Raw genomic sequence first — 17,513 nt, 5'->3', positions numbered from 1 at the left:
ACACTTTCTTTTACATAACTATAAAGAGTCTGCGTAAAATTATTGATTAGAGGAGTATTTTGACCACTTGATACGACAGCATTGTTCAAAACCAAGGTTTATAAGTAAATTACGTTTTACTTTATTTCTTTTCCTCTCAAATCTAACTTTTATGCCCAGCATTTTTTAGACTCGAGGAAAATAAGAACGTAACAAGAAAACAATGACGTCAAAACAATAAAATGACAAATGTTAAAAACTACGAAAACTGAACGATCATTTACACTTTTGGAATCGATTTAAAAGTGAACAGAATGTTGTAAATTTAAACTTAAAGTTTAAAAACAATTTTTGCAACAAGTTTGTTCCTCTCTTGGCTCTGCGACAAGTTTCTGGCATGTAATTTGTATAGATTCAGATTGCAAAAGGTCTCAACGTATCGTTTGGAGATACAATTTATAAATAAGTAAGTCATCGTAGCACTCCCGTAACACAAGTTAACACACTATTCAACAAAACGATACCGCCAATGCGTTGAATGACAAATTTCTCAAGTTTATTTTTCAAATACGCTTGGCTCTCCTGTAAGGAACTTTTCTCTTCTCTGTTCTGGAATATGGTAAAGATCTACCGTTAACTTTGTTTCGCTGTACATGCCTCTGAAGTATTTCCTGCAGCGAAAAGCAAGACTTGCAGACCAATTCGCCGACAGATTCAAGGGAACACAAATTGTGCCGCCACTTTTTCGTCGGGTCTTTATAAGCGCATTCTATACTAACGTTGCTGAATTCTGTGACCGCAGGTCCCCCTGGACACAATTTAATATTGTCAATATAAGCCAGAATTTGCTCAAACTCTTCCACAGTTTGAGGAGCACTCGGTTTATCCTTCAAGACCATTTTAGTGTTCACAAAAAACACTTCAAAGTTCAGTTTCTGGTCAAATACAATCTGTAACAGAATAGTTCAATTTGAATACCAACAATACGCAAATTTCTTCAGGCTTGACGCACGCCGCTTGTTTATCCTCGAGTTGACCCAAGTTACCTGTTTGATGTACAGCGGTGCAACTTCAACGTTACGCTCAGTCCAGACAGTGAGCTCGCTGGCAACGATAGTTTTATTGGGCAGTAGGCTGCGGTGAATGGCCCACGAGCAGTTTGGCATTTTTGGAAGTATCAGGTCCGAGTAGATCCTCTCGAACAGGGTGTTGTCTTCGTCATGAATGACGTAGTCGTCTCTCTTAGGCTCCATATCGGAACAGGACGGACGTGAGTCGGCACTTTCGACCACAGAGGCAGACTTTTTTCTTTCGAGTTTAAGTCTCCCCTTAGGTCCGCAACTGACTCTTTGAAGCTCTCTCGGCATATTCGCGCACGTAATTGTCGACAGGTCGATCTAATGTGTAAGAGTATTTTGATGTCACTATTTTTTTGTTACGTTGGTTCGATCTGAATTTATTACCGAGAGCTCGTTCAGTGCTGAAAGTGATATGTTGATGTTATTATCGGCTCAAAGAACCGCCAATGGTACGTTGTTATTGTTATCTGTCATTACCAGCAGGTTGAACAAGAACTCTCAAGTATTGTTGAATATTGTAAAAAGGTGAAAATAATAGGATCCTAATTTTCAGATTTAGAGATAACATCGTCTGCTCTTACCTTCGGTACTTTTTACAGAATAACGCTGCTTTCAAAGCTGCTTAATTTCTAAAAATCTCGGTTAACTAAATGTTCAATTTACGTCGAACCTAACAGCTGACTTGCGTTTGGAGTTTAATTTGGTAGTAAGTATACGTATCATCTGCGTTTAACCCACTCACGGTCTTATGTTTAACCCCCTCCACTTATTCGCCGTTGGTTACAGCTGAGAAAGATGGCCGAGCTTTGCTCGAATGGTAGCAACCGTAAAACGAACTATTAACTGCAGCCGCTTGCAGCGCTCCGAGCGTAACACTTCACACTTGAAAATCACTCGCGATCTCGATCTCGATGGAAAATTGCCGTTGTTTTGTTGATGAACTACCGGTTGCAGCCTTTGTCAATGATTGCCTAAAAGCGCAGAACGTATTTTGTTGTTCAGGGGAAATATTACATACATACAACTACAGAGTGTGTGTTTGTTCTCGTAGCAGAGTCGCAAGGTATCAAGTCCTCGCTCATAGAGCGCGGTTAAACTTGAAAGACAAAAACATTTGAAGGACATCGAAACGAAAAAAGTCTCAAAAATGACGGAGATGCATCTCTAATGTCAAAATATTTGTAGTTTTTGAAAACGACTTCGAAAAGCCGGAGCACGATAATCAACGATTCTTGAGCAAAAAACTTTTTCAGGACGAATTTTAGTTTTGATACTGTGCAAGGATAGAGAATATCTGGGGATTAAACGAAAAGTAGGATCTCGCAATTTTTCACATTTGAACTAGTTTTTAATTTGAAAATTAGTCGAGGAATTTTTTTGATCGATTAAGGTATCGTGAATATATTGTTAGGAAAGCGAAATTGATAATCATACATTGAAAGACAACAGCGATGAAATTATTCCTTTACCTGTATTGATTTTCATTACCATACCATAAGAAATCTCGTTTCTTTTCAGAAATTTGTATACTACGGTAAACAAAATGTCAGCTTTACTATTTTGAGCAAAAAAGAATTAGTATCACAGCGCAAAACTAGTACAAGTTGATATCAATGATGTGTTTTTAACGTTCAAAAAACACTGTTGAGTGTGAAATTGTTATTCATAAAAAGATGATTCTTGAGGTTTAATGAATTTTTCATTAAACAACGATCCGCACTCTTCGAATATGGCAACTGAACTGAACTGAACAAGACGACTCTCCGCGTACCGCGCACGGTATGATTGCTTGGGGGACGCCGTATTCTCCCGATCGTCGCTTCTGATTGGTCATGGCTCGTCTCGTGGTCCAAGATGGCCGTCCTCGCTATCGGCCGCCTTCGGCTGCATTCGGAAATCTTCGGGCGTTCGAATCCGCGCAAAACGCGGATTTTCCCGGGCCAAACGTCGCGAAAATTATCGACAAAATTAAAGAAAAGGATATTTATTATCGTGCGTATACCCAGATTGATCGCCGTTGCTGAATTACATTACAAATTCATATGTATGTTTTTGTGTATGCTTACATTTTTTATATCGTACATAAGTAAAGTCTAATCGATGTGTCGTTAATTGTAATTACTTCTGTATAACAATGGGATATGTTTGCTTTTCGATTACAGACATTCTTTCATTCTTATTGTTATTGTTATCATTATAACTATGTATAATAAACGTGTAAAAAAAGTGTTTCTGTACGTATAACATGACATGCTAATTTAGAGTGTGGGTTATGCATGTGAAGTATCACTGACTGCACAGATATATGTACAAATACAGGGTCAGTATACAACTTGACATATTGTATAAAATAATGAAAAATCGAAGGAAAAAAAAATGGAAATACTTTGTACATGGTCAGGTCGGGTAGCTTCCACCGTATAATTATTTTGAGATAATCCTTCCTTTTGTAATTTACATTGTTACAAGTCTTAGATATAGTAACAAATTTCATAGTACAATATTGCATACAGTGTATGTGCCCGTTTGACGTATGTTTCTTTATGTTTATTATGATACAAAGTACGAAGTAATTGTTACAGGCGGTAAAAAATTTTACTACCAAAATATCGACTCAACGTGCCCTCTCGATACCCCGTAATGCCTGACTTGGAACTCCCGGGGGAAGCGTCGACACGTCGGTACCTCCCTGAGCTTCGACGTCGTTGTTAGCAGCTTCCGAATCTCGGAACCGCTTGTACTTTCCTAATGAAAATTCGAATGGCAATTAATATGTGCATCAATTTCACCCAAAACACGTGTAAAGAAGCTCTGAAAATTTATTGGTAACGTTCGCTTTCTCCATTGATTGCATTTCGAACGAGAACTCTGATCTGCTTTTCTCAAAAGTTTAAATATCGTTTGACTTTGAATGATTTTTTCGCACTTTGACACGCGTTTCCTTTTGATATAAGAATTCTTCATCATTATTTATATTCCATTTGCTTGATTGTTCCCGCCGTGATCGATCAAATCTTGATACTTACTGGCCAATCGCACCATCATGACTCCCCACCAGATGCTCCATCCCCATCCAACGAGGCAGAATAACACAGTAAACAATTGGCCCACGCCGACTACTGTATTCACCAAAAATGCACCGAATCTTGCTCTCGGACTGGCCACAGTGGAGAACCTCGGCTGTCCCACGCACAGATTGAATAATCCACTCCAAAAGGTGCCTGAAATAAGCAAAAAGGTTCATCTGCAAATTTCCGCATACACGTATGTGGTTGTGGATTTTAAATTCGGGAACATGAGATCTCAGTAATTCGTACCTGTTCCTGGTATCAGAACATTGCACACGAGGCAAAACCAGGCCAATGGGATTGGAAGACAGGGAATCGCTCCTCGCATTATCGCGTTGTGCTCGACCAGCACTTCCGGTATCTTACTCTTCGGTTCCTGAAAAAATCCGTCGATTAATTTTTCCCGCAATTCTTAATTGGTTTCTTAACAGGTTTCTTTCATGGTACGATGATGGAAACGGGTTACTTTGACTTACAATTATCGCGTTTCGTTTTCAATTCCTTGATCAAATCCCCGATACAATCATGGCAAAAGTCTTTTAATAGGAGTCAGAAGCTTATCTTTTACAAAGAAGTGGATAAGAAAACTATCGAAAATTTTAACTCTCACGAGATCTCAACTCAAATGCACACTCGGAGATTTCTTATCAAAGGTCTCGGTGACGCTTGTGAAAAGGTCAAAATCGGGGTTGCGACCGGTCAAGCTAACCGAAACGCGTGACCAGAACGCAGATCGGAATCACAGATTAATAAACCCAACCGAATTCCGTGACGAATATATTCGCCAAGTTTACCTCCGGAAGAACCGGAGCGGTGACACTGGTAAGGCTCTGCTTGGCCTGAAGACTCCTCGTCTGTTGGGTGGCGTCTTGGCGCTTGCAGGAACAGCGGTTGCAGAGTCTTCTGAATACTGCTCCGCACCTTCTTTCGGGCGGACAACAGCCTGCATCCTCTGCCGGAGCGACGCGGCTTCCTCGAGAACATCCCTTCCATTCGGGCAGACGGCAACACCTGCGAATGAGTATATTTTTTTCAGGTATTCAGCAGTAAAAATGAGTTATGCTAGCGCAAAATTTCAACATTTTTCGCTATGCACCAACACTAATTGATGGATCCACCTCAAATTTCGAAACAGCAACGGTTCCAAAGTTACAGTGTCGAAAGTGTTGGTAGATGTTGTTTTCAGTAAGGTGAGTACAGTTAAGTAACTGTGAATAATTTTTCAAACCTCGAAGCTTAAAATAGAGATGAAACGAGTATCTTTTAGCTTTTTGTATGATCAGCTATTCAAAGGTAAACAAAATATTGGACACGAAAGGGTAAGCAACCCTCTTAAATGATCTTTTGCAGCTTGTTTCAAATAAAAATTCTATACTGACTGCTCAAAATTACATACAATTCCCATTCATCCTTACTCTGCACACCGGGGTTAAAATGATCCCACGGCATGTTCACTATAAATTCCAGATGAAAAACATCCAAAATAATTTGATTCGATACAAGATAAATAATGAAGTATTGTACAAATCGTTAATTCATTCTTTGTGCAAAAATTCACCTTCACAGACTCAAATAAATACCTTTTTTCATCGCATAATATCTTAATATTTTTTTCCTTAAATATCTGTATCTTGAGAGTTACTCAGTCAATTTTCAGTTTAAAATATTGAAAAGATTTTAATGAAGAAGAATTTAGAAGAATTTATTGAGTTATAATTTTTGAGTAGAGTGATCGATTGTCCACAATTTCGTTGTTTTGTGAATTTTATTGTCATATTCAAAATGTCATTTTGCTGAAGATGAATAATTCACTTTAAAATATATTACTTCAAGAGTATCCCAGAATTTTTCGAGTCATTTCAATCGACATCTCCGTTCTACGCAACGATTTTTCATGTGGGGTCTCCAGCGACCCTGATGTGACGCCATTATTATAGACAGCAGGTGTGCAGCTAAGAGTTAAAATAAAACCGAAAGAAGACAATCGCATTTTTACCTGCTCGAAGCTTTCATTTTGGACAAACAGCCCGTCGGTGGACTGGAATTGGTCCCCTGGAACATCGAGGGTTGGTTCACCTGAGGCTTGAAGCCTCTTCGGCAGGCGAGACACCTCATGCTTCTTCGAAGACCGGAACAGTTGCACTTGCACTTACAGCACCCGCAGCAGCGGTCAAAGATCCTTTTAAAACGGCTCACAGGTTCGTCGGGGGCACCGTGCAGGTCTTGATCCTGGTCCTTTCTCTTCGGATCTGAGGTCCTGGCACCTGGCAGCCTGAAAGCAAGGCGTGTCTATGAACCTGTTAGCGTTATTAAGCTCCTCGAGTTATGCTCGCCGTTATAGATGTATACATGACAGCCCGAACTTCCGTTCACGGTCCTCATTTCACCTGCAACCCTTTTTTATCGATTGGGTTGCTCAGCGTGACCGTGAAAAACGGATCACTGTCTCTTTGAAAGGATTTGCATTTGTCGAAAATTGTGTGTAAATTAAAGCAACGTTACTTTCTTTCAACCATCAAACTAATTTCTTATTGATTCTATTTTCCTCGTCATCATTATAATAACGATTAGCACTATAGAGATTATTAAAACAGTTATGTATACTATATACGCGTTTCTAAATATCTGTATACATATCACGGATTATAATGCTTGTAACGCAGCGTCGTCCAACGGATGGATCAATATTTTTCACCCCCAGTGTAAATCACGACGGTAGACTAACGAGCGAAAACTGATTAAAGATAATTTCGGGAAAGCGTGTAATATGGAGGGAATGAAATAATATAACATCACATATTGTCCGCGTCTTATGCACACTTTGCACTTTCGCCAATTATTACGTACTTACACCAGTTTTGCCCGCGTCGCGTGAAATAAATAAGCACGCAGGTATATTTTCCTAATCGAAAGCGTAAAATGGTTGGGTATGGATAATTTTCCCGCACGACGCGTAACAGCTTATTTTCAAAGAAAGAATGCGGATTTAAAAATTCATTTGACGCAGTCTTGCGTTGCATATACGCTACACTGCGCTACGTCGTGCGCATTGCAACCTGTAGTTATCATCCCTCGATCGCCGTAATCAGCGGGCAAGTCTTAATGCATTTAAATCTTGAATAAAATTATGTAATTACCAACGTAAAAGCTGATTTATAAGTCTTCAAATATCTATAATACTGTAATGAACAAAAGCGTCGAAGAGATTTTTGTTTTTATTTTATCTATTTATTTTTTTGTTTGTTTTTGAATCGTCATATCGGTGAAACGGCGAGTAATTTGACTTTTTATTACGGACAATATAATTGTGCACGATATTAGTAAAAGCGTGAAATTGAAATTAATGAAACGAAGATAAAAAATTGTCAATAATTTACCTCTTCTCACACGCAGACCGCTAAAATCGTCGGACGATTTTTGACACACTTTAAAAAAGTAATTCATACAGTCATGACGAACAGGTTTAGTATCGAAATAATAATGAAGCACGGCGAAAGGACGATGATCCTTCTAATATTTCCACCCTTTTTCTCTACTTCGCGCCTTCGCCGTCTTCACAAGCGTTTTTGCTCTTTGGATGATGGCTACGTCATGCCGTGCCGCGAAAAATTATGTTAAAGTACAGTACGAATGCAGAAAAATTAGTATCTGAACGCGTATTTCGACTCTCTCGGCTTCGTCCGAGTGCGACGATAAGCGAGTCTGGATTGATTGCGAGTCAGGGATTGCAGGTCGCGGTGGTCAGTGGTTGGTCAGTCGGTGGTCGCGCAACCTGCCGGCTCATTTTCCCTCCTGAGTTTAAGTCACGCAAAGATTTCTCGCTCATGCCTTACTCCTTCCTTGCTTGGTTTCTTGCTTGCATACATCTTGCAATCGATACTACTCGCTGCGCTCTACGCTGACCACACCAGAATCAGCGAATGAGTAGGTAAGCCAAAAATTAAACCCTTGGGATAACGGAACGACCGTACGACCCTCGCTTCTTTCATCCTTCACCTTTTATCCTCCTCTGTTTCGCCTCGCAATTTCAATGAACTGAATGACTGTGGTTGAAATGCTTGCACAGTATGCAATACGCGGGGATTGATTATTCTGCTTGATAATTATTGCTCCCGTGACAACGAGTGGCGGTCACCTCCCCTCGACATAGTCTTTTCAATACCAATAAAGTCACCTTAAGTTTAAACTTGATACTGCAATCGATTCGCGATATTCAACAGCCAAGTTCGCACACATGATACTTTCTTTCGCGGCCCTGCAATAGTTTTCTTCAATCATTTTCCGACATTCGGAAAATACCTTTTCGGAAATTGGGTGACATGGTCTTAAGACTGTTTCGAATGGTCTATAACGAGTAAGAATCATGGCACAAGAATTTCCCTCAATTTATCAGTTCACGGTCTGGATGTGCAGGGATATTGAAGAGGTCGGTTAAACGCGATTGCCTTGAGCTTTTACAACGTCTTTAACGGTAATTGCAGAGTGTAACGGATGCATGTTGGATCCGTATAGCTAACCGACATCAGCAACGCGTGAAATTTATAGTGAATTGTTAATAAGCCCACCCTCCGCAGTCGCGGCCGGTTTGTGTCGAGAGGACATGATGTATGTTGATACCGACGTAAAACGGGACCGCAGACGTCGCAGGGCGGCATCTGGGATGGCGATAGGCTGCAGGAGGCCAACCATAAGCTGCAGAGGAGGAAGGTGGCGGGCCGAAGGAAAGCCAGGCACACCTTCAAAGACACAGTAAAATACAGCGCGATATTCGACCTTGGCCGCACGCGACTTTGCTTGGGTCACTCTCTTAGGTATTGCGTCGATTTTCGGCTATGTGCCTCGTCGCCATCCACTTCGGTGCCTATAACACACTTTTACACACAATCAACTCACGTGGCAAGGCTCTAGGTGATCGCCGGGCACAACCAAGTTCGCGGGACTGCGTGACACCCGATGTGTACAGGGTGTCGTTCAAACAGAAGGCACGGATCTGACTGAGACTTTCGTATTACAAGACCCAAAGCACAGAGAATAGTTCAACCACTTACAATCGGAAGGTTTTCGAAGATATTGCCGATTTTTAGCAGCATTACCGATTCCAGGCTCAAGTGGCGTAGATTTCGACACACGGGTAGATGTGGTATCGAGATGAAAGAGGCCAGAAGTTTTCATTTGCACATAATGCATGGGCAAAGTTTTTCAACGGGACATTATGAGCGTCTTTTAATTCTATCAACACGAAAAAAGTTATCTAGAACTCAGTTTTGAATACCTTTTACTCTGGTGATGAGAAAGCGTGGTTCAAAGTCGCGAGGTGGACGAAACGCGAAGATCTGTGGACGCCATGATCCCTCATTGTCCGCAGCTGTCTGCTACGTATTTTTCTTCTTCAACTGTGCTTAATTCCCGGTTAAGCACTTACTTTTTTTGGAGTTGTATATACCAAGTTTTTGTTTTATACATCGGGTAAAAAATTCAAATCTACATCACATATTCGAACTGTTTAGTCGAAAGTTAACAAAAAATGAGTAACTGGATTTGGTGAACGGATAAGAGGAATCATGGCATACAGTATTTTTGCGACCCCGAGTACATAGTCAAGTATGTATATGCAGAAGGGCGGGTAGCTAGTAGTGCGAGGTATAGGGTATACATTTTCTGAAGGCAGGCAAGTCTCTCGAAGATTAGCAATCGGGATCCCTACGGTAGATCGTGCGATACGGTAGGCGCTAATTCGCGCTACTTATTACTTCAGCTCCTTATGCATAACGATATTTCCACTCTACATTGTGTTAGTATATGATATGTGTGTTCGTGTGTGTGTGTGCAATACTGCTGGTGAAAATTCCTGAAGCCTTGCCCTGAAAAAATTACAGTCGAGTTTACAGCCTGTCGGTATTTGAAAAAAAAACGCTTTATACTTCCACTAAAAATTTGCCCCGCCTCTTTCTTGTTCATAATTTATGTCCCGCAGATTCGCGACTCTGTTCCAGTTTCCTGTAACAGCGATCCTTCTAATTAGCACTCGCCACCGGGTGTGCTAAAGACTGCGACGATTTGTTCCAAAACTAACGACCTTCGCTCGGCTAATGTATCACAGGAAGAAAGAATAATCCCGAGGCCAACCGATCTCGCGATCAAATTTATTAACCCTTTGACACCCCGACTCGACCCCATCCTGATCCCCCACACCCTCTCTCTGTCTCTCCCTCGCGTCGATGCAAATCTGGTCAGGGATCGATAAGCAGCTTGCCCACTCGTCCTCGAAGGCGAAATGCTTTCCCCAGCCGAGTGTGTGTACCTAGTGGGTAGACACTGTCCCGGGGTTAAGGAACCCTGACTTCCGGTCCGGCGAGGCCCTTAGGTTCAGCGCATAAATTTACGGTGTAACAACGAACTTACATGGGTTCTCCGTTCTGCTCCAGGTGAACCACGTTTCCGCTCAGAGTCTCTATACCCTGGGGCTGCTTCACCATGTGCATGCCACGTTTTTCCCTCGCGGAAGACACCCCGCGTATCGTATTCACGCTTACGCCAGTGTCCGTTGAACCGGTCGACAAACCCGCGGTCGACTTGAGCGACACCGCACTGCCCATCATTCCGTGAATGTCCTCCGATCGTCTAATCGCACTACCCTGATTATTAACAACCACACTTGAACCGTTACTTCCCACACTTCCTGACACATCCATCGCTCCTCTTATACCGTCACTCTTAACTGTCCGCGCCGAACTTATAACACTTCCGTCCGAGCCCTTGACACTACCGGTCTTAGACCCGGCGTGGAGATCTTCTCCTGCAGACGAGTCCACAGTAGAGTCAACATTCTCCTTGGTCCCTTTCACTGTTGGCAATGTTTAACAATCATTAGAAGTTGCAATGCAAAGTGATGTAGTCAGCTAAGGATGTCCTCCGTTGAAGATATACGGAATTCTAGTAAAGAGGTTGGGAAAGTGAAGGGATGATTTTGTCGTAAATGCGGGAACAGAGTAGAAAGCCAGCGAAAAAGGGTACATTATATGCTAGACAACTGATCACATGTTTGATTAAGCCAAAGAAGTAGCTAAAAGACCATACATGAGTTCGACAAAACCAAGTCTCTTCCAATGCCAAAAACAAACTGAACCTTACCATCAGCGTTGACGCGGTTCTGAGCACTGCCCATAGGGTGTCGTCCACGGTTCATATCCGGTGTCAAGATCACCTCCCTGTGTTCTACATTGGCATTTTTACCGCCTCCATTATGCGTCTTATTTCCATCGACACTGTGACCATTGGGCTTGTCGATAATCTGATGCAGGTTCTTCGGGGTCTCATTTTTTCCCTCACGAGGCGGAGAATCAGTCCCAGCATCAGGCTTCGTCATTCCAGTGGGTGTTTTTTGGGCCCCATTGATTTTCGGGAGCACAGTGGAGGGCGGAACGCTTATGGCGGTGGGCCTAGCGGCTGGAGCTTTTCTTCCACTGTCTGGGTTGCGGCGCTTCACTTCAGGCTCCTTTTCCAAAGCTTTGACGGCCTCACCGTCTAGCAGCGCCGCTGCGTCGATCTGGAGAGGTTGAACTGCGGTGACGGTTGTCGTATTTACGACGCTGGAGGTTCCACTGGCCCCTGAGGACTGTTTAAGCAGTTCAATAAGGCTCGGCTCTTCGTCCTTGGAATCAGACTGTTTCACAGAATCCACCACATTCTCGCCGGTATTTCCGGCAGCGTTTTCAGCCGCTGAAGTCGCCTTCTTTTCATTCATTTTCGCGGGCTTTTCTACCTCTGGTTTTGGCTCCACCGGTTTTTCCCGCGACGTTTTATCCCCTTTTTCGACGGGCTTCGGGACTCCAAGTTTGGCCAGCGAGCCTCGCCGCGAGCTTTGGGACATTTGAGGCGCCTTTTGTGGGCTCTTAGCTACCAAGATTGAGTTCTTTTTTAAGGGAATCTTCGACGGTGAAGTATCCGGTTGCGGTTTACTCTTCGTCGGTTTGCTCGGCGGCTTCGATCGCGTCGTCGGCGTCACTTTGACGCCACTCTTCGCCGGTGGCGCCACCGAATTCCGCCGCGATTTCACCGGTGACGATTTCTTCCCGCCGATGTTCTGCTGGCTCCTTCTCTCCGGCGGCTTCGTCGGCGTTCCCTGGATCGGAGAGAGACCCGGCACTCTCAGTGATCCTCGACGACCCGCCGTCGTCGGCGTCACCTCCAAGTAGTTTTTTGCCGTCGTCGACGTACCAGCTCGGCGTCCATACTTCGGAGACCCTCGAACGTTCTCCGTCTTCGTCAATGACACGGAACGACGTCGCGCAGGCTGCGGGATCAGGCTGCGTTTTGGGCTATTTTGCTGCGACGCCGACACTAGAAATATGCAGACGGAAATTATTTGAGTTCGTAAATTCAACGAGAGTTTCACGCGGTTACGATTTAATTTAATGCTCAAATCGAAACTTGGAACTGTGTGGAAATTTTCCGCAATGAAAAAATCAAGATTATCAGCGAGCCAAATGAATTTTTTCAAAATAATAACCGCCCATGAAATCGAAGAATTTGCAATGCTATTTTTACCGAGACTTTGAAATCCCAAAAGATATTTGAAACTGGTAATTTTCTAGTTTTCGTTATTTTAGTATTAACAAAAGCGATTATCCTCAATATATTGTCCTTTTTATAACTTATCGAAAGAAATTCTGAGAATTTGGCATTGAAATTATTTTTGGTCAGTGAAGAGTTGTTTCCGAATCAATCCCTAGACGAGTCGTTTCGGAGTATTAATATACCTACCTCGGGAATTCGACAGAAGAAAAAACGAGCAGAGTATCGTGCAGCAGCGAGGCATGCAAGCAGGGAACGCAAATTAATGCGATATCTAATTTTACTACTCGTGGTTTTCGTGGTTTGCAGTTATTCAGCCATAATCTTAGAACCTTCACTGAAACTTTTCCGACTCACGACCTAACGCAATAACGCAAGAAATTCAAGGAGTTTACAAAAACCACTTCGGGTCAGTCTCGGAATTATAGGGAATATCTATTTTTTACGCAGTTTGGCCAAAAGCTTGAGCTTAAAATGAATGATTTTTACTCCACTTCGTTGGATAGGTCGTGGATACAATGAAAAATTAGTCTAGTCAATTCTGACATCTTTTCAAAATAATATTAGGCTTAAAATGTTTCATCGCCACTATCATTCAGATACGTCTTGTGTCTTTCAAAAGTAAAATAATGTCCGAAAAAATTGAATCGAAAGTTCCAAATTATACACTCCAAAGTTTTTGTGTCTAACTATTTGTATTCAAATTTTCTCATCCAAAACTGAATGACGAAAATTCCCTGACCATTCTAGGTTTTTTAGGTACAGTGGAACCCCTGCTGAGTTACTAAAATGTATCGAGAAAAATTTGACGAATTATTACAAGACGGTTTCCGCAAGTTCAAAAAACTTCGTGAATAAGCAAAAGAGAAAACAAAAAAAAAAAAAAATATGTATATAAACAATCAGATGCCTATTCTAGAAGGTCCGGAGTTTAAAATTTCAGGTTTCCAAAAAAATGCGACAAAATTCCCTGATAATTACAGAATTTTCAGGAGTTTCAGATTTGATAGAGTGGCAGCCCTGCTGAGTTACTAAAAAAATATCTAGAGACATTGAACGATTCAATGGACGGTTTTGGCGCGTTCAAAAACCCTAATGAAAAAAAGAAAAAAATTCACAAGCCTATTCCACAAGGTCTAGACCGTATTTAAGACCCAAATTTGCATTTTTAAATCTGTTGAGGGTGTAATAGATTGAATTGCACGCACTTCGCCGATCTGGCCGACTAGGACGCCGCGTGTCCTTGGCCTCCGGGGTCTGCGGTCTTGACTGCGCGTGGGGTAACGGGCCCTTAAATCCGCGCCCCCTGAAGGGCGAGGCTCTGCCGGATGCGAGGCCGGGCGAAGGGCTCCTGGAGGTCGGAGTCGCAGGTCTCGCCTCCGCGATTATGACGAAGCTGGACCTTCTGCGCGCCCTGTTCGTCGACATCGAGGATGCCGCGACCTTGTAGGGTTCCGGAGCCAGTGCCGGAGGCGGTGAGGCAACCCTGAAGACTTCGCCCCCGTCCCCAAGGACCCGGAAGGGTGGCGCGGTCCGCATGGCATCACCTTCCGTCCGCCTCATCGCTGTCTGCTGTTATCACCTCTCGCCTCTTGTCTCCAGGAAAAAACGTCTCACCTACTGCAGGAGGAAATACATTGCTGACGAGAGAAAATTGGTCGGGAAAATTTTTCAAAGGGTTATACAGAATGTTTACAAGTTAAACACCGCAGTGTGTTCGGTTGTCCACCACTAAGGGGAACAAATATCGGTAAAACAGACGTTTCGACAAGTCAAGTTAAGTCATATAATCACTTTAACGTGACTCCGGATCGCGATCACGGATCGCTTCAGCATAGATAGGTTATAAACGACCACCAAACAATTGCTTCGCAAAATCCACACAATTTTGCAGCATGGGTTGCTCACTAGCGAGGATTTGAATCGTGCTATTTACCGATAACTCGGTAGGTTTGTATTACCGATATTTGTGCCCCCTAGTAGTCGGCAACCCAACGTACTGCGGCGTTTAGTTGGAAGTACCCTGTATTATCGAGACAAGATTTTGGTGAAACTTACGTCGAATGTGACGGAGAAAATATAATGCGAACGTTTTAAAGAAATATTGGAAAAATATTCGTTACTTTCAAATCTGTCAAATCGACTTACTGAGTTCAAATTTTAGTCAAAGTCTAGTTCAGGGTTCTGACGGATGGATCAAATTCATCAGACAGAAACATTCATTTAAAGATAAGACAACTTTGAATTGCACCAACCTCCCACCTTAATGAAGTGACAAAATAATGAAGCATATATTGTAGGTATCCAAAATTGAGGAAAAGAAATCCGGTACATTATATAATAGACTTTATTCATTAATGAAAAGATTGTATCCATTTGTAAGAAAAATTGACTTGGTATGTAATTCAAAAACATCATTTTTTCTACTCTTCCAATTTTATTGGGATTACTATTATGTGAAAAAACCAATACAAAAACTGACGAAAAAGTATTTATAGTTGTTTAGGAATGATCGTCTAATTATCAATAAAAATATGCTTTCCAATTTCTTGTATTTTCAAGTATACGATATTTACAATGGAAAAATTCTATGGAAAGAGCCAGCAATGTATTAATATGCGTTTAAAAATACAGCATTTCAAAATAATTGATTCAAATTTCTCCATTTCCGTTTATACGAACGATAATTACAATTGCAAAAGTGCAATATGAACTGAATTTCACTCTTTCCAATTTACACAATAAAGAAATCACATACTTTACTGCCTTATACAACCTGCCGATAATCTGCTATAACTTTGTTCGAAATGAAGAGAAAAAGAAAATAACAACTGAGTAAATAATTTTTCGATGCAAGCCACCGGAATGTAAAATTTTTAAAACGTATGAAAATTTCTCTATCAGCATACATGGATCGAGGATCGTGCAGACTTACCGAAGGCTGTGTAGCTCTTCCGCGGAAGGAGTCGAGCTGATCCTTCTGCAGGCAAAGTCACGCTGACAAGACCAGATCCGCAAGGCATGACATTCACGCTCTCATAGCCGGGGTGACCGCCGCGACGATGAACGGTCGAGTGCGTCCGGATCAGCCTCCATAGGCCTTAATAACTCCGCTGACCAAGACCAGCTCATTATCCCTTCGGCCAGGCTTCTTCCTGCACGCGTGCGTGGAGAGAAAGTTTAACGGTTCAATTTTTTTCTACCATATTTATTTTACGTATTTTGTTATTATTTTTTTTTTTTTCATTTTTTCTTTACACGTCTAGGTATATTCTTTAATTGATTTTTCATTTCCAATTTCAAAAAAATTAATTCAAGTTTCAACTATTGTCAAACTATCAGGCTATATGTATGAGGGTGGTCTTTATTCAGAACTTTTTCGAAATTTGACCGGGAAATCCTCGCTCTGAGTTAGTTTCCAATAAATAAATAAAAATTTCCTCGAAAGAACAGGTATATCGTGTATCCATAAGGAAAGTGCGAACCTTACGCGCATGCGTCAAGTCGTTTGAATTTTATTGGCCGACGGTTACCGCCTGATTGAGCAGTCGGCGCAGTACCAATCGCGACCGTCAGAAAATGTCCCTAGGAGTCGACAGTTTGCTGTGGGCTCCTAGGGACATTTCTTGACAATCGTGACTGGTACTGCATCGGCTGCTCAATGAGGGGGATAACTGTCAGCTAATAAAATTTGAACGACTTGACGCCCGCCAATATTTTTACTGAATATTAGAATAAATGCTAACTGATGTCTCATATTGACAGATTTTTTTGCAAACTATTGAGGAAATATGTACTGAATGTGTAGTAAGGACGTGTATATTTTAAATGGCAAACTTCACAGCCCTTCTTTGAAGAAGATTTTTATTTATTTGTTTAGAAGCAATCTGAGGGGCAGTCCAGTCGAAATTCGAAAAAGTCGAAAATAAAAGCCAGCCTAATATGTACATGCTCAAATATATAATTTTGTAAAATTTTACACCGTTGTTGCAACGACGTTTTATATTATACGTATTACAAGTAGCCAGAATAGATTTGCAAGTAAATCGTGCAGCTCGCGTGACTTTTTTACTCGCAATTAAGTATCAAACGCTACAAACAACTTAGACACGAAAACTTAAGGTACACACAACGGTTCGGACCAATGCCTGTTATACTCCGAATACATTTATACAGTTCTGTGAATGATTTTTTATTAATAATTCATTGCAATGTTTATTTGGCCATTCATCATTGTCATTATCGTTGTTATTATTGTCATTATCGTTGTTATTATTGTCTTCAGTAATTATCATCATCGCCGTAGAGTTCTGCGTATAATTCACATCCACACTTTGGTTCTTAAGTATTGCATACACGCGTCTATATGGATATCAATTTCTTGCAAATTCGCATTATACAAATTCGCGATACTCGCGTGATTTATTGGCAAAAAGTACAGGGTTCTGCTTATTTTCCATTCGACCTTACAGCGATGATAATTTTATTGAAATTGGAGAATTGAATAATTGAATAGTCGTCTGGGTCCGTTATTCACACGCCGAATATGCCGAATGCTTATCCGCGAAACGTTTTTTCAGTTAATTCTGTAATACCGGTACCATTAGTCATCGCAGAATATTTGTCGAAAAAAAATTTTCTCTCAATTTTCACAGACATCAGCTACAGATTTTGAAGCAGAAGAAGGTTGTTAAAAATCAGATTCAAGCGACAAAATAATTGAAACTCGACAGAGAAAATTAGACTTCGTATTTTTATTGGACCAATATTTTGATTGAGAAGAAATTTTGCAGACGCTTACTCACACCTGAGA

The 17,513-nt window shown here is 41.5% G+C and overlaps 2 protein-coding genes across 4 annotated transcripts; both read right to left on the bottom strand.

The window, feature by feature from the left end:
- Nucleotides 1-531: 531 nt before the first annotated feature.
- Nucleotides 532-1,775, bottom strand: LOC124411418. Of its 2 annotated transcripts, XM_046890510.1 has the most exons (3): nucleotides 1,640-1,775; nucleotides 1,026-1,459; nucleotides 532-929 (listed from the first exon to the last, which is right to left on the bottom strand). In XM_046890510.1, the coding sequence occupies exons 2-3, from the start codon at nucleotides 1,344-1,346 to the stop codon at nucleotides 543-545; spliced, it is 708 nt and encodes a 235-aa protein (XP_046746466.1). In that variant the 5' UTR covers nucleotides 1,347-1,459; nucleotides 1,640-1,775; the 3' UTR covers nucleotides 532-542. The 2 variants fall into 2 exon arrangements, with proteins under 2 accessions (XP_046746466.1, XP_046746467.1); XM_046890511.1 differs by lacking the exon at nucleotides 1,640-1,775 and having other exon boundaries at nucleotides 1,026-1,522.
- Nucleotides 1,776-3,130: 1,355 nt separating this feature from the next.
- Nucleotides 3,131-15,885, bottom strand: LOC124411475 (nucleolar protein dao-5). Of its 2 annotated transcripts, none has more exons than XM_046890586.1 (9): nucleotides 15,636-15,885; nucleotides 13,909-14,317; nucleotides 11,258-12,466; nucleotides 10,529-10,970; nucleotides 6,123-6,398; nucleotides 4,921-5,137; nucleotides 4,376-4,502; nucleotides 4,085-4,279; nucleotides 3,131-3,803 (listed from the first exon to the last, which is right to left on the bottom strand). In XM_046890586.1, exons 2-9 carry the CDS (start codon nucleotides 14,261-14,263, stop codon nucleotides 3,673-3,675), a joined length of 2,952 nt encoding a protein of 983 aa, XP_046746542.1. In that variant the 5' UTR covers nucleotides 14,264-14,317; nucleotides 15,636-15,885; the 3' UTR covers nucleotides 3,131-3,672. The 2 variants fall into 2 exon arrangements, with proteins under 2 accessions (XP_046746542.1, XP_046746543.1); XM_046890587.1 differs by having other exon boundaries at nucleotides 13,909-14,291.
- Nucleotides 15,886-17,513: the final 1,628 nt, after the last annotated feature.

This window comes from Diprion similis, chromosome 10 (genome assembly GCF_021155765.1).
Source record: "Diprion similis isolate iyDipSimi1 chromosome 10, iyDipSimi1.1, whole genome shotgun sequence".
Taxonomy (NCBI): Eukaryota; Metazoa; Arthropoda; class Insecta; order Hymenoptera; family Diprionidae; genus Diprion; species Diprion similis.
This window is presented reverse-complemented; position numbering and strand designations above follow the sequence as displayed.

Bases quoted from the DNA above. Each gene is read 5' to 3' on its own strand.
- LOC124411418 (XM_046890510.1), bottom strand. From the start codon at position 1,346: ATGCCGAGAGAGCTTCAAAGAGTCAGTTGCGGACCTAAGGGGAGACTT. The intron at 930-1,025 runs GTAACTTGGGTC...ATTCTGTTACAG, and splicing joins CACCGCTGTACATCAAACAG to ATTGTATTTGACCAGAAACT.
- LOC124411475 (XM_046890586.1), bottom strand. From the start codon at position 14,263: ATGAGGCGGACGGAAGGTGATGCCATGCGGACCGCGCCACCCTTCCGG. The intron at 4,503-4,920 runs GTAAACTTGGCG...GGATTTTTTCAG, and splicing joins CCGCTCCGGTTCTTCCGGAG to GAACCGAAGAGTAAGATACC. The intron at 4,280-4,375 runs GTACGAATTACT...TGCTTATTTCAG, and splicing joins TGTTCTGATACCAGGAACAG to GCACCTTTTGGAGTGGATTA.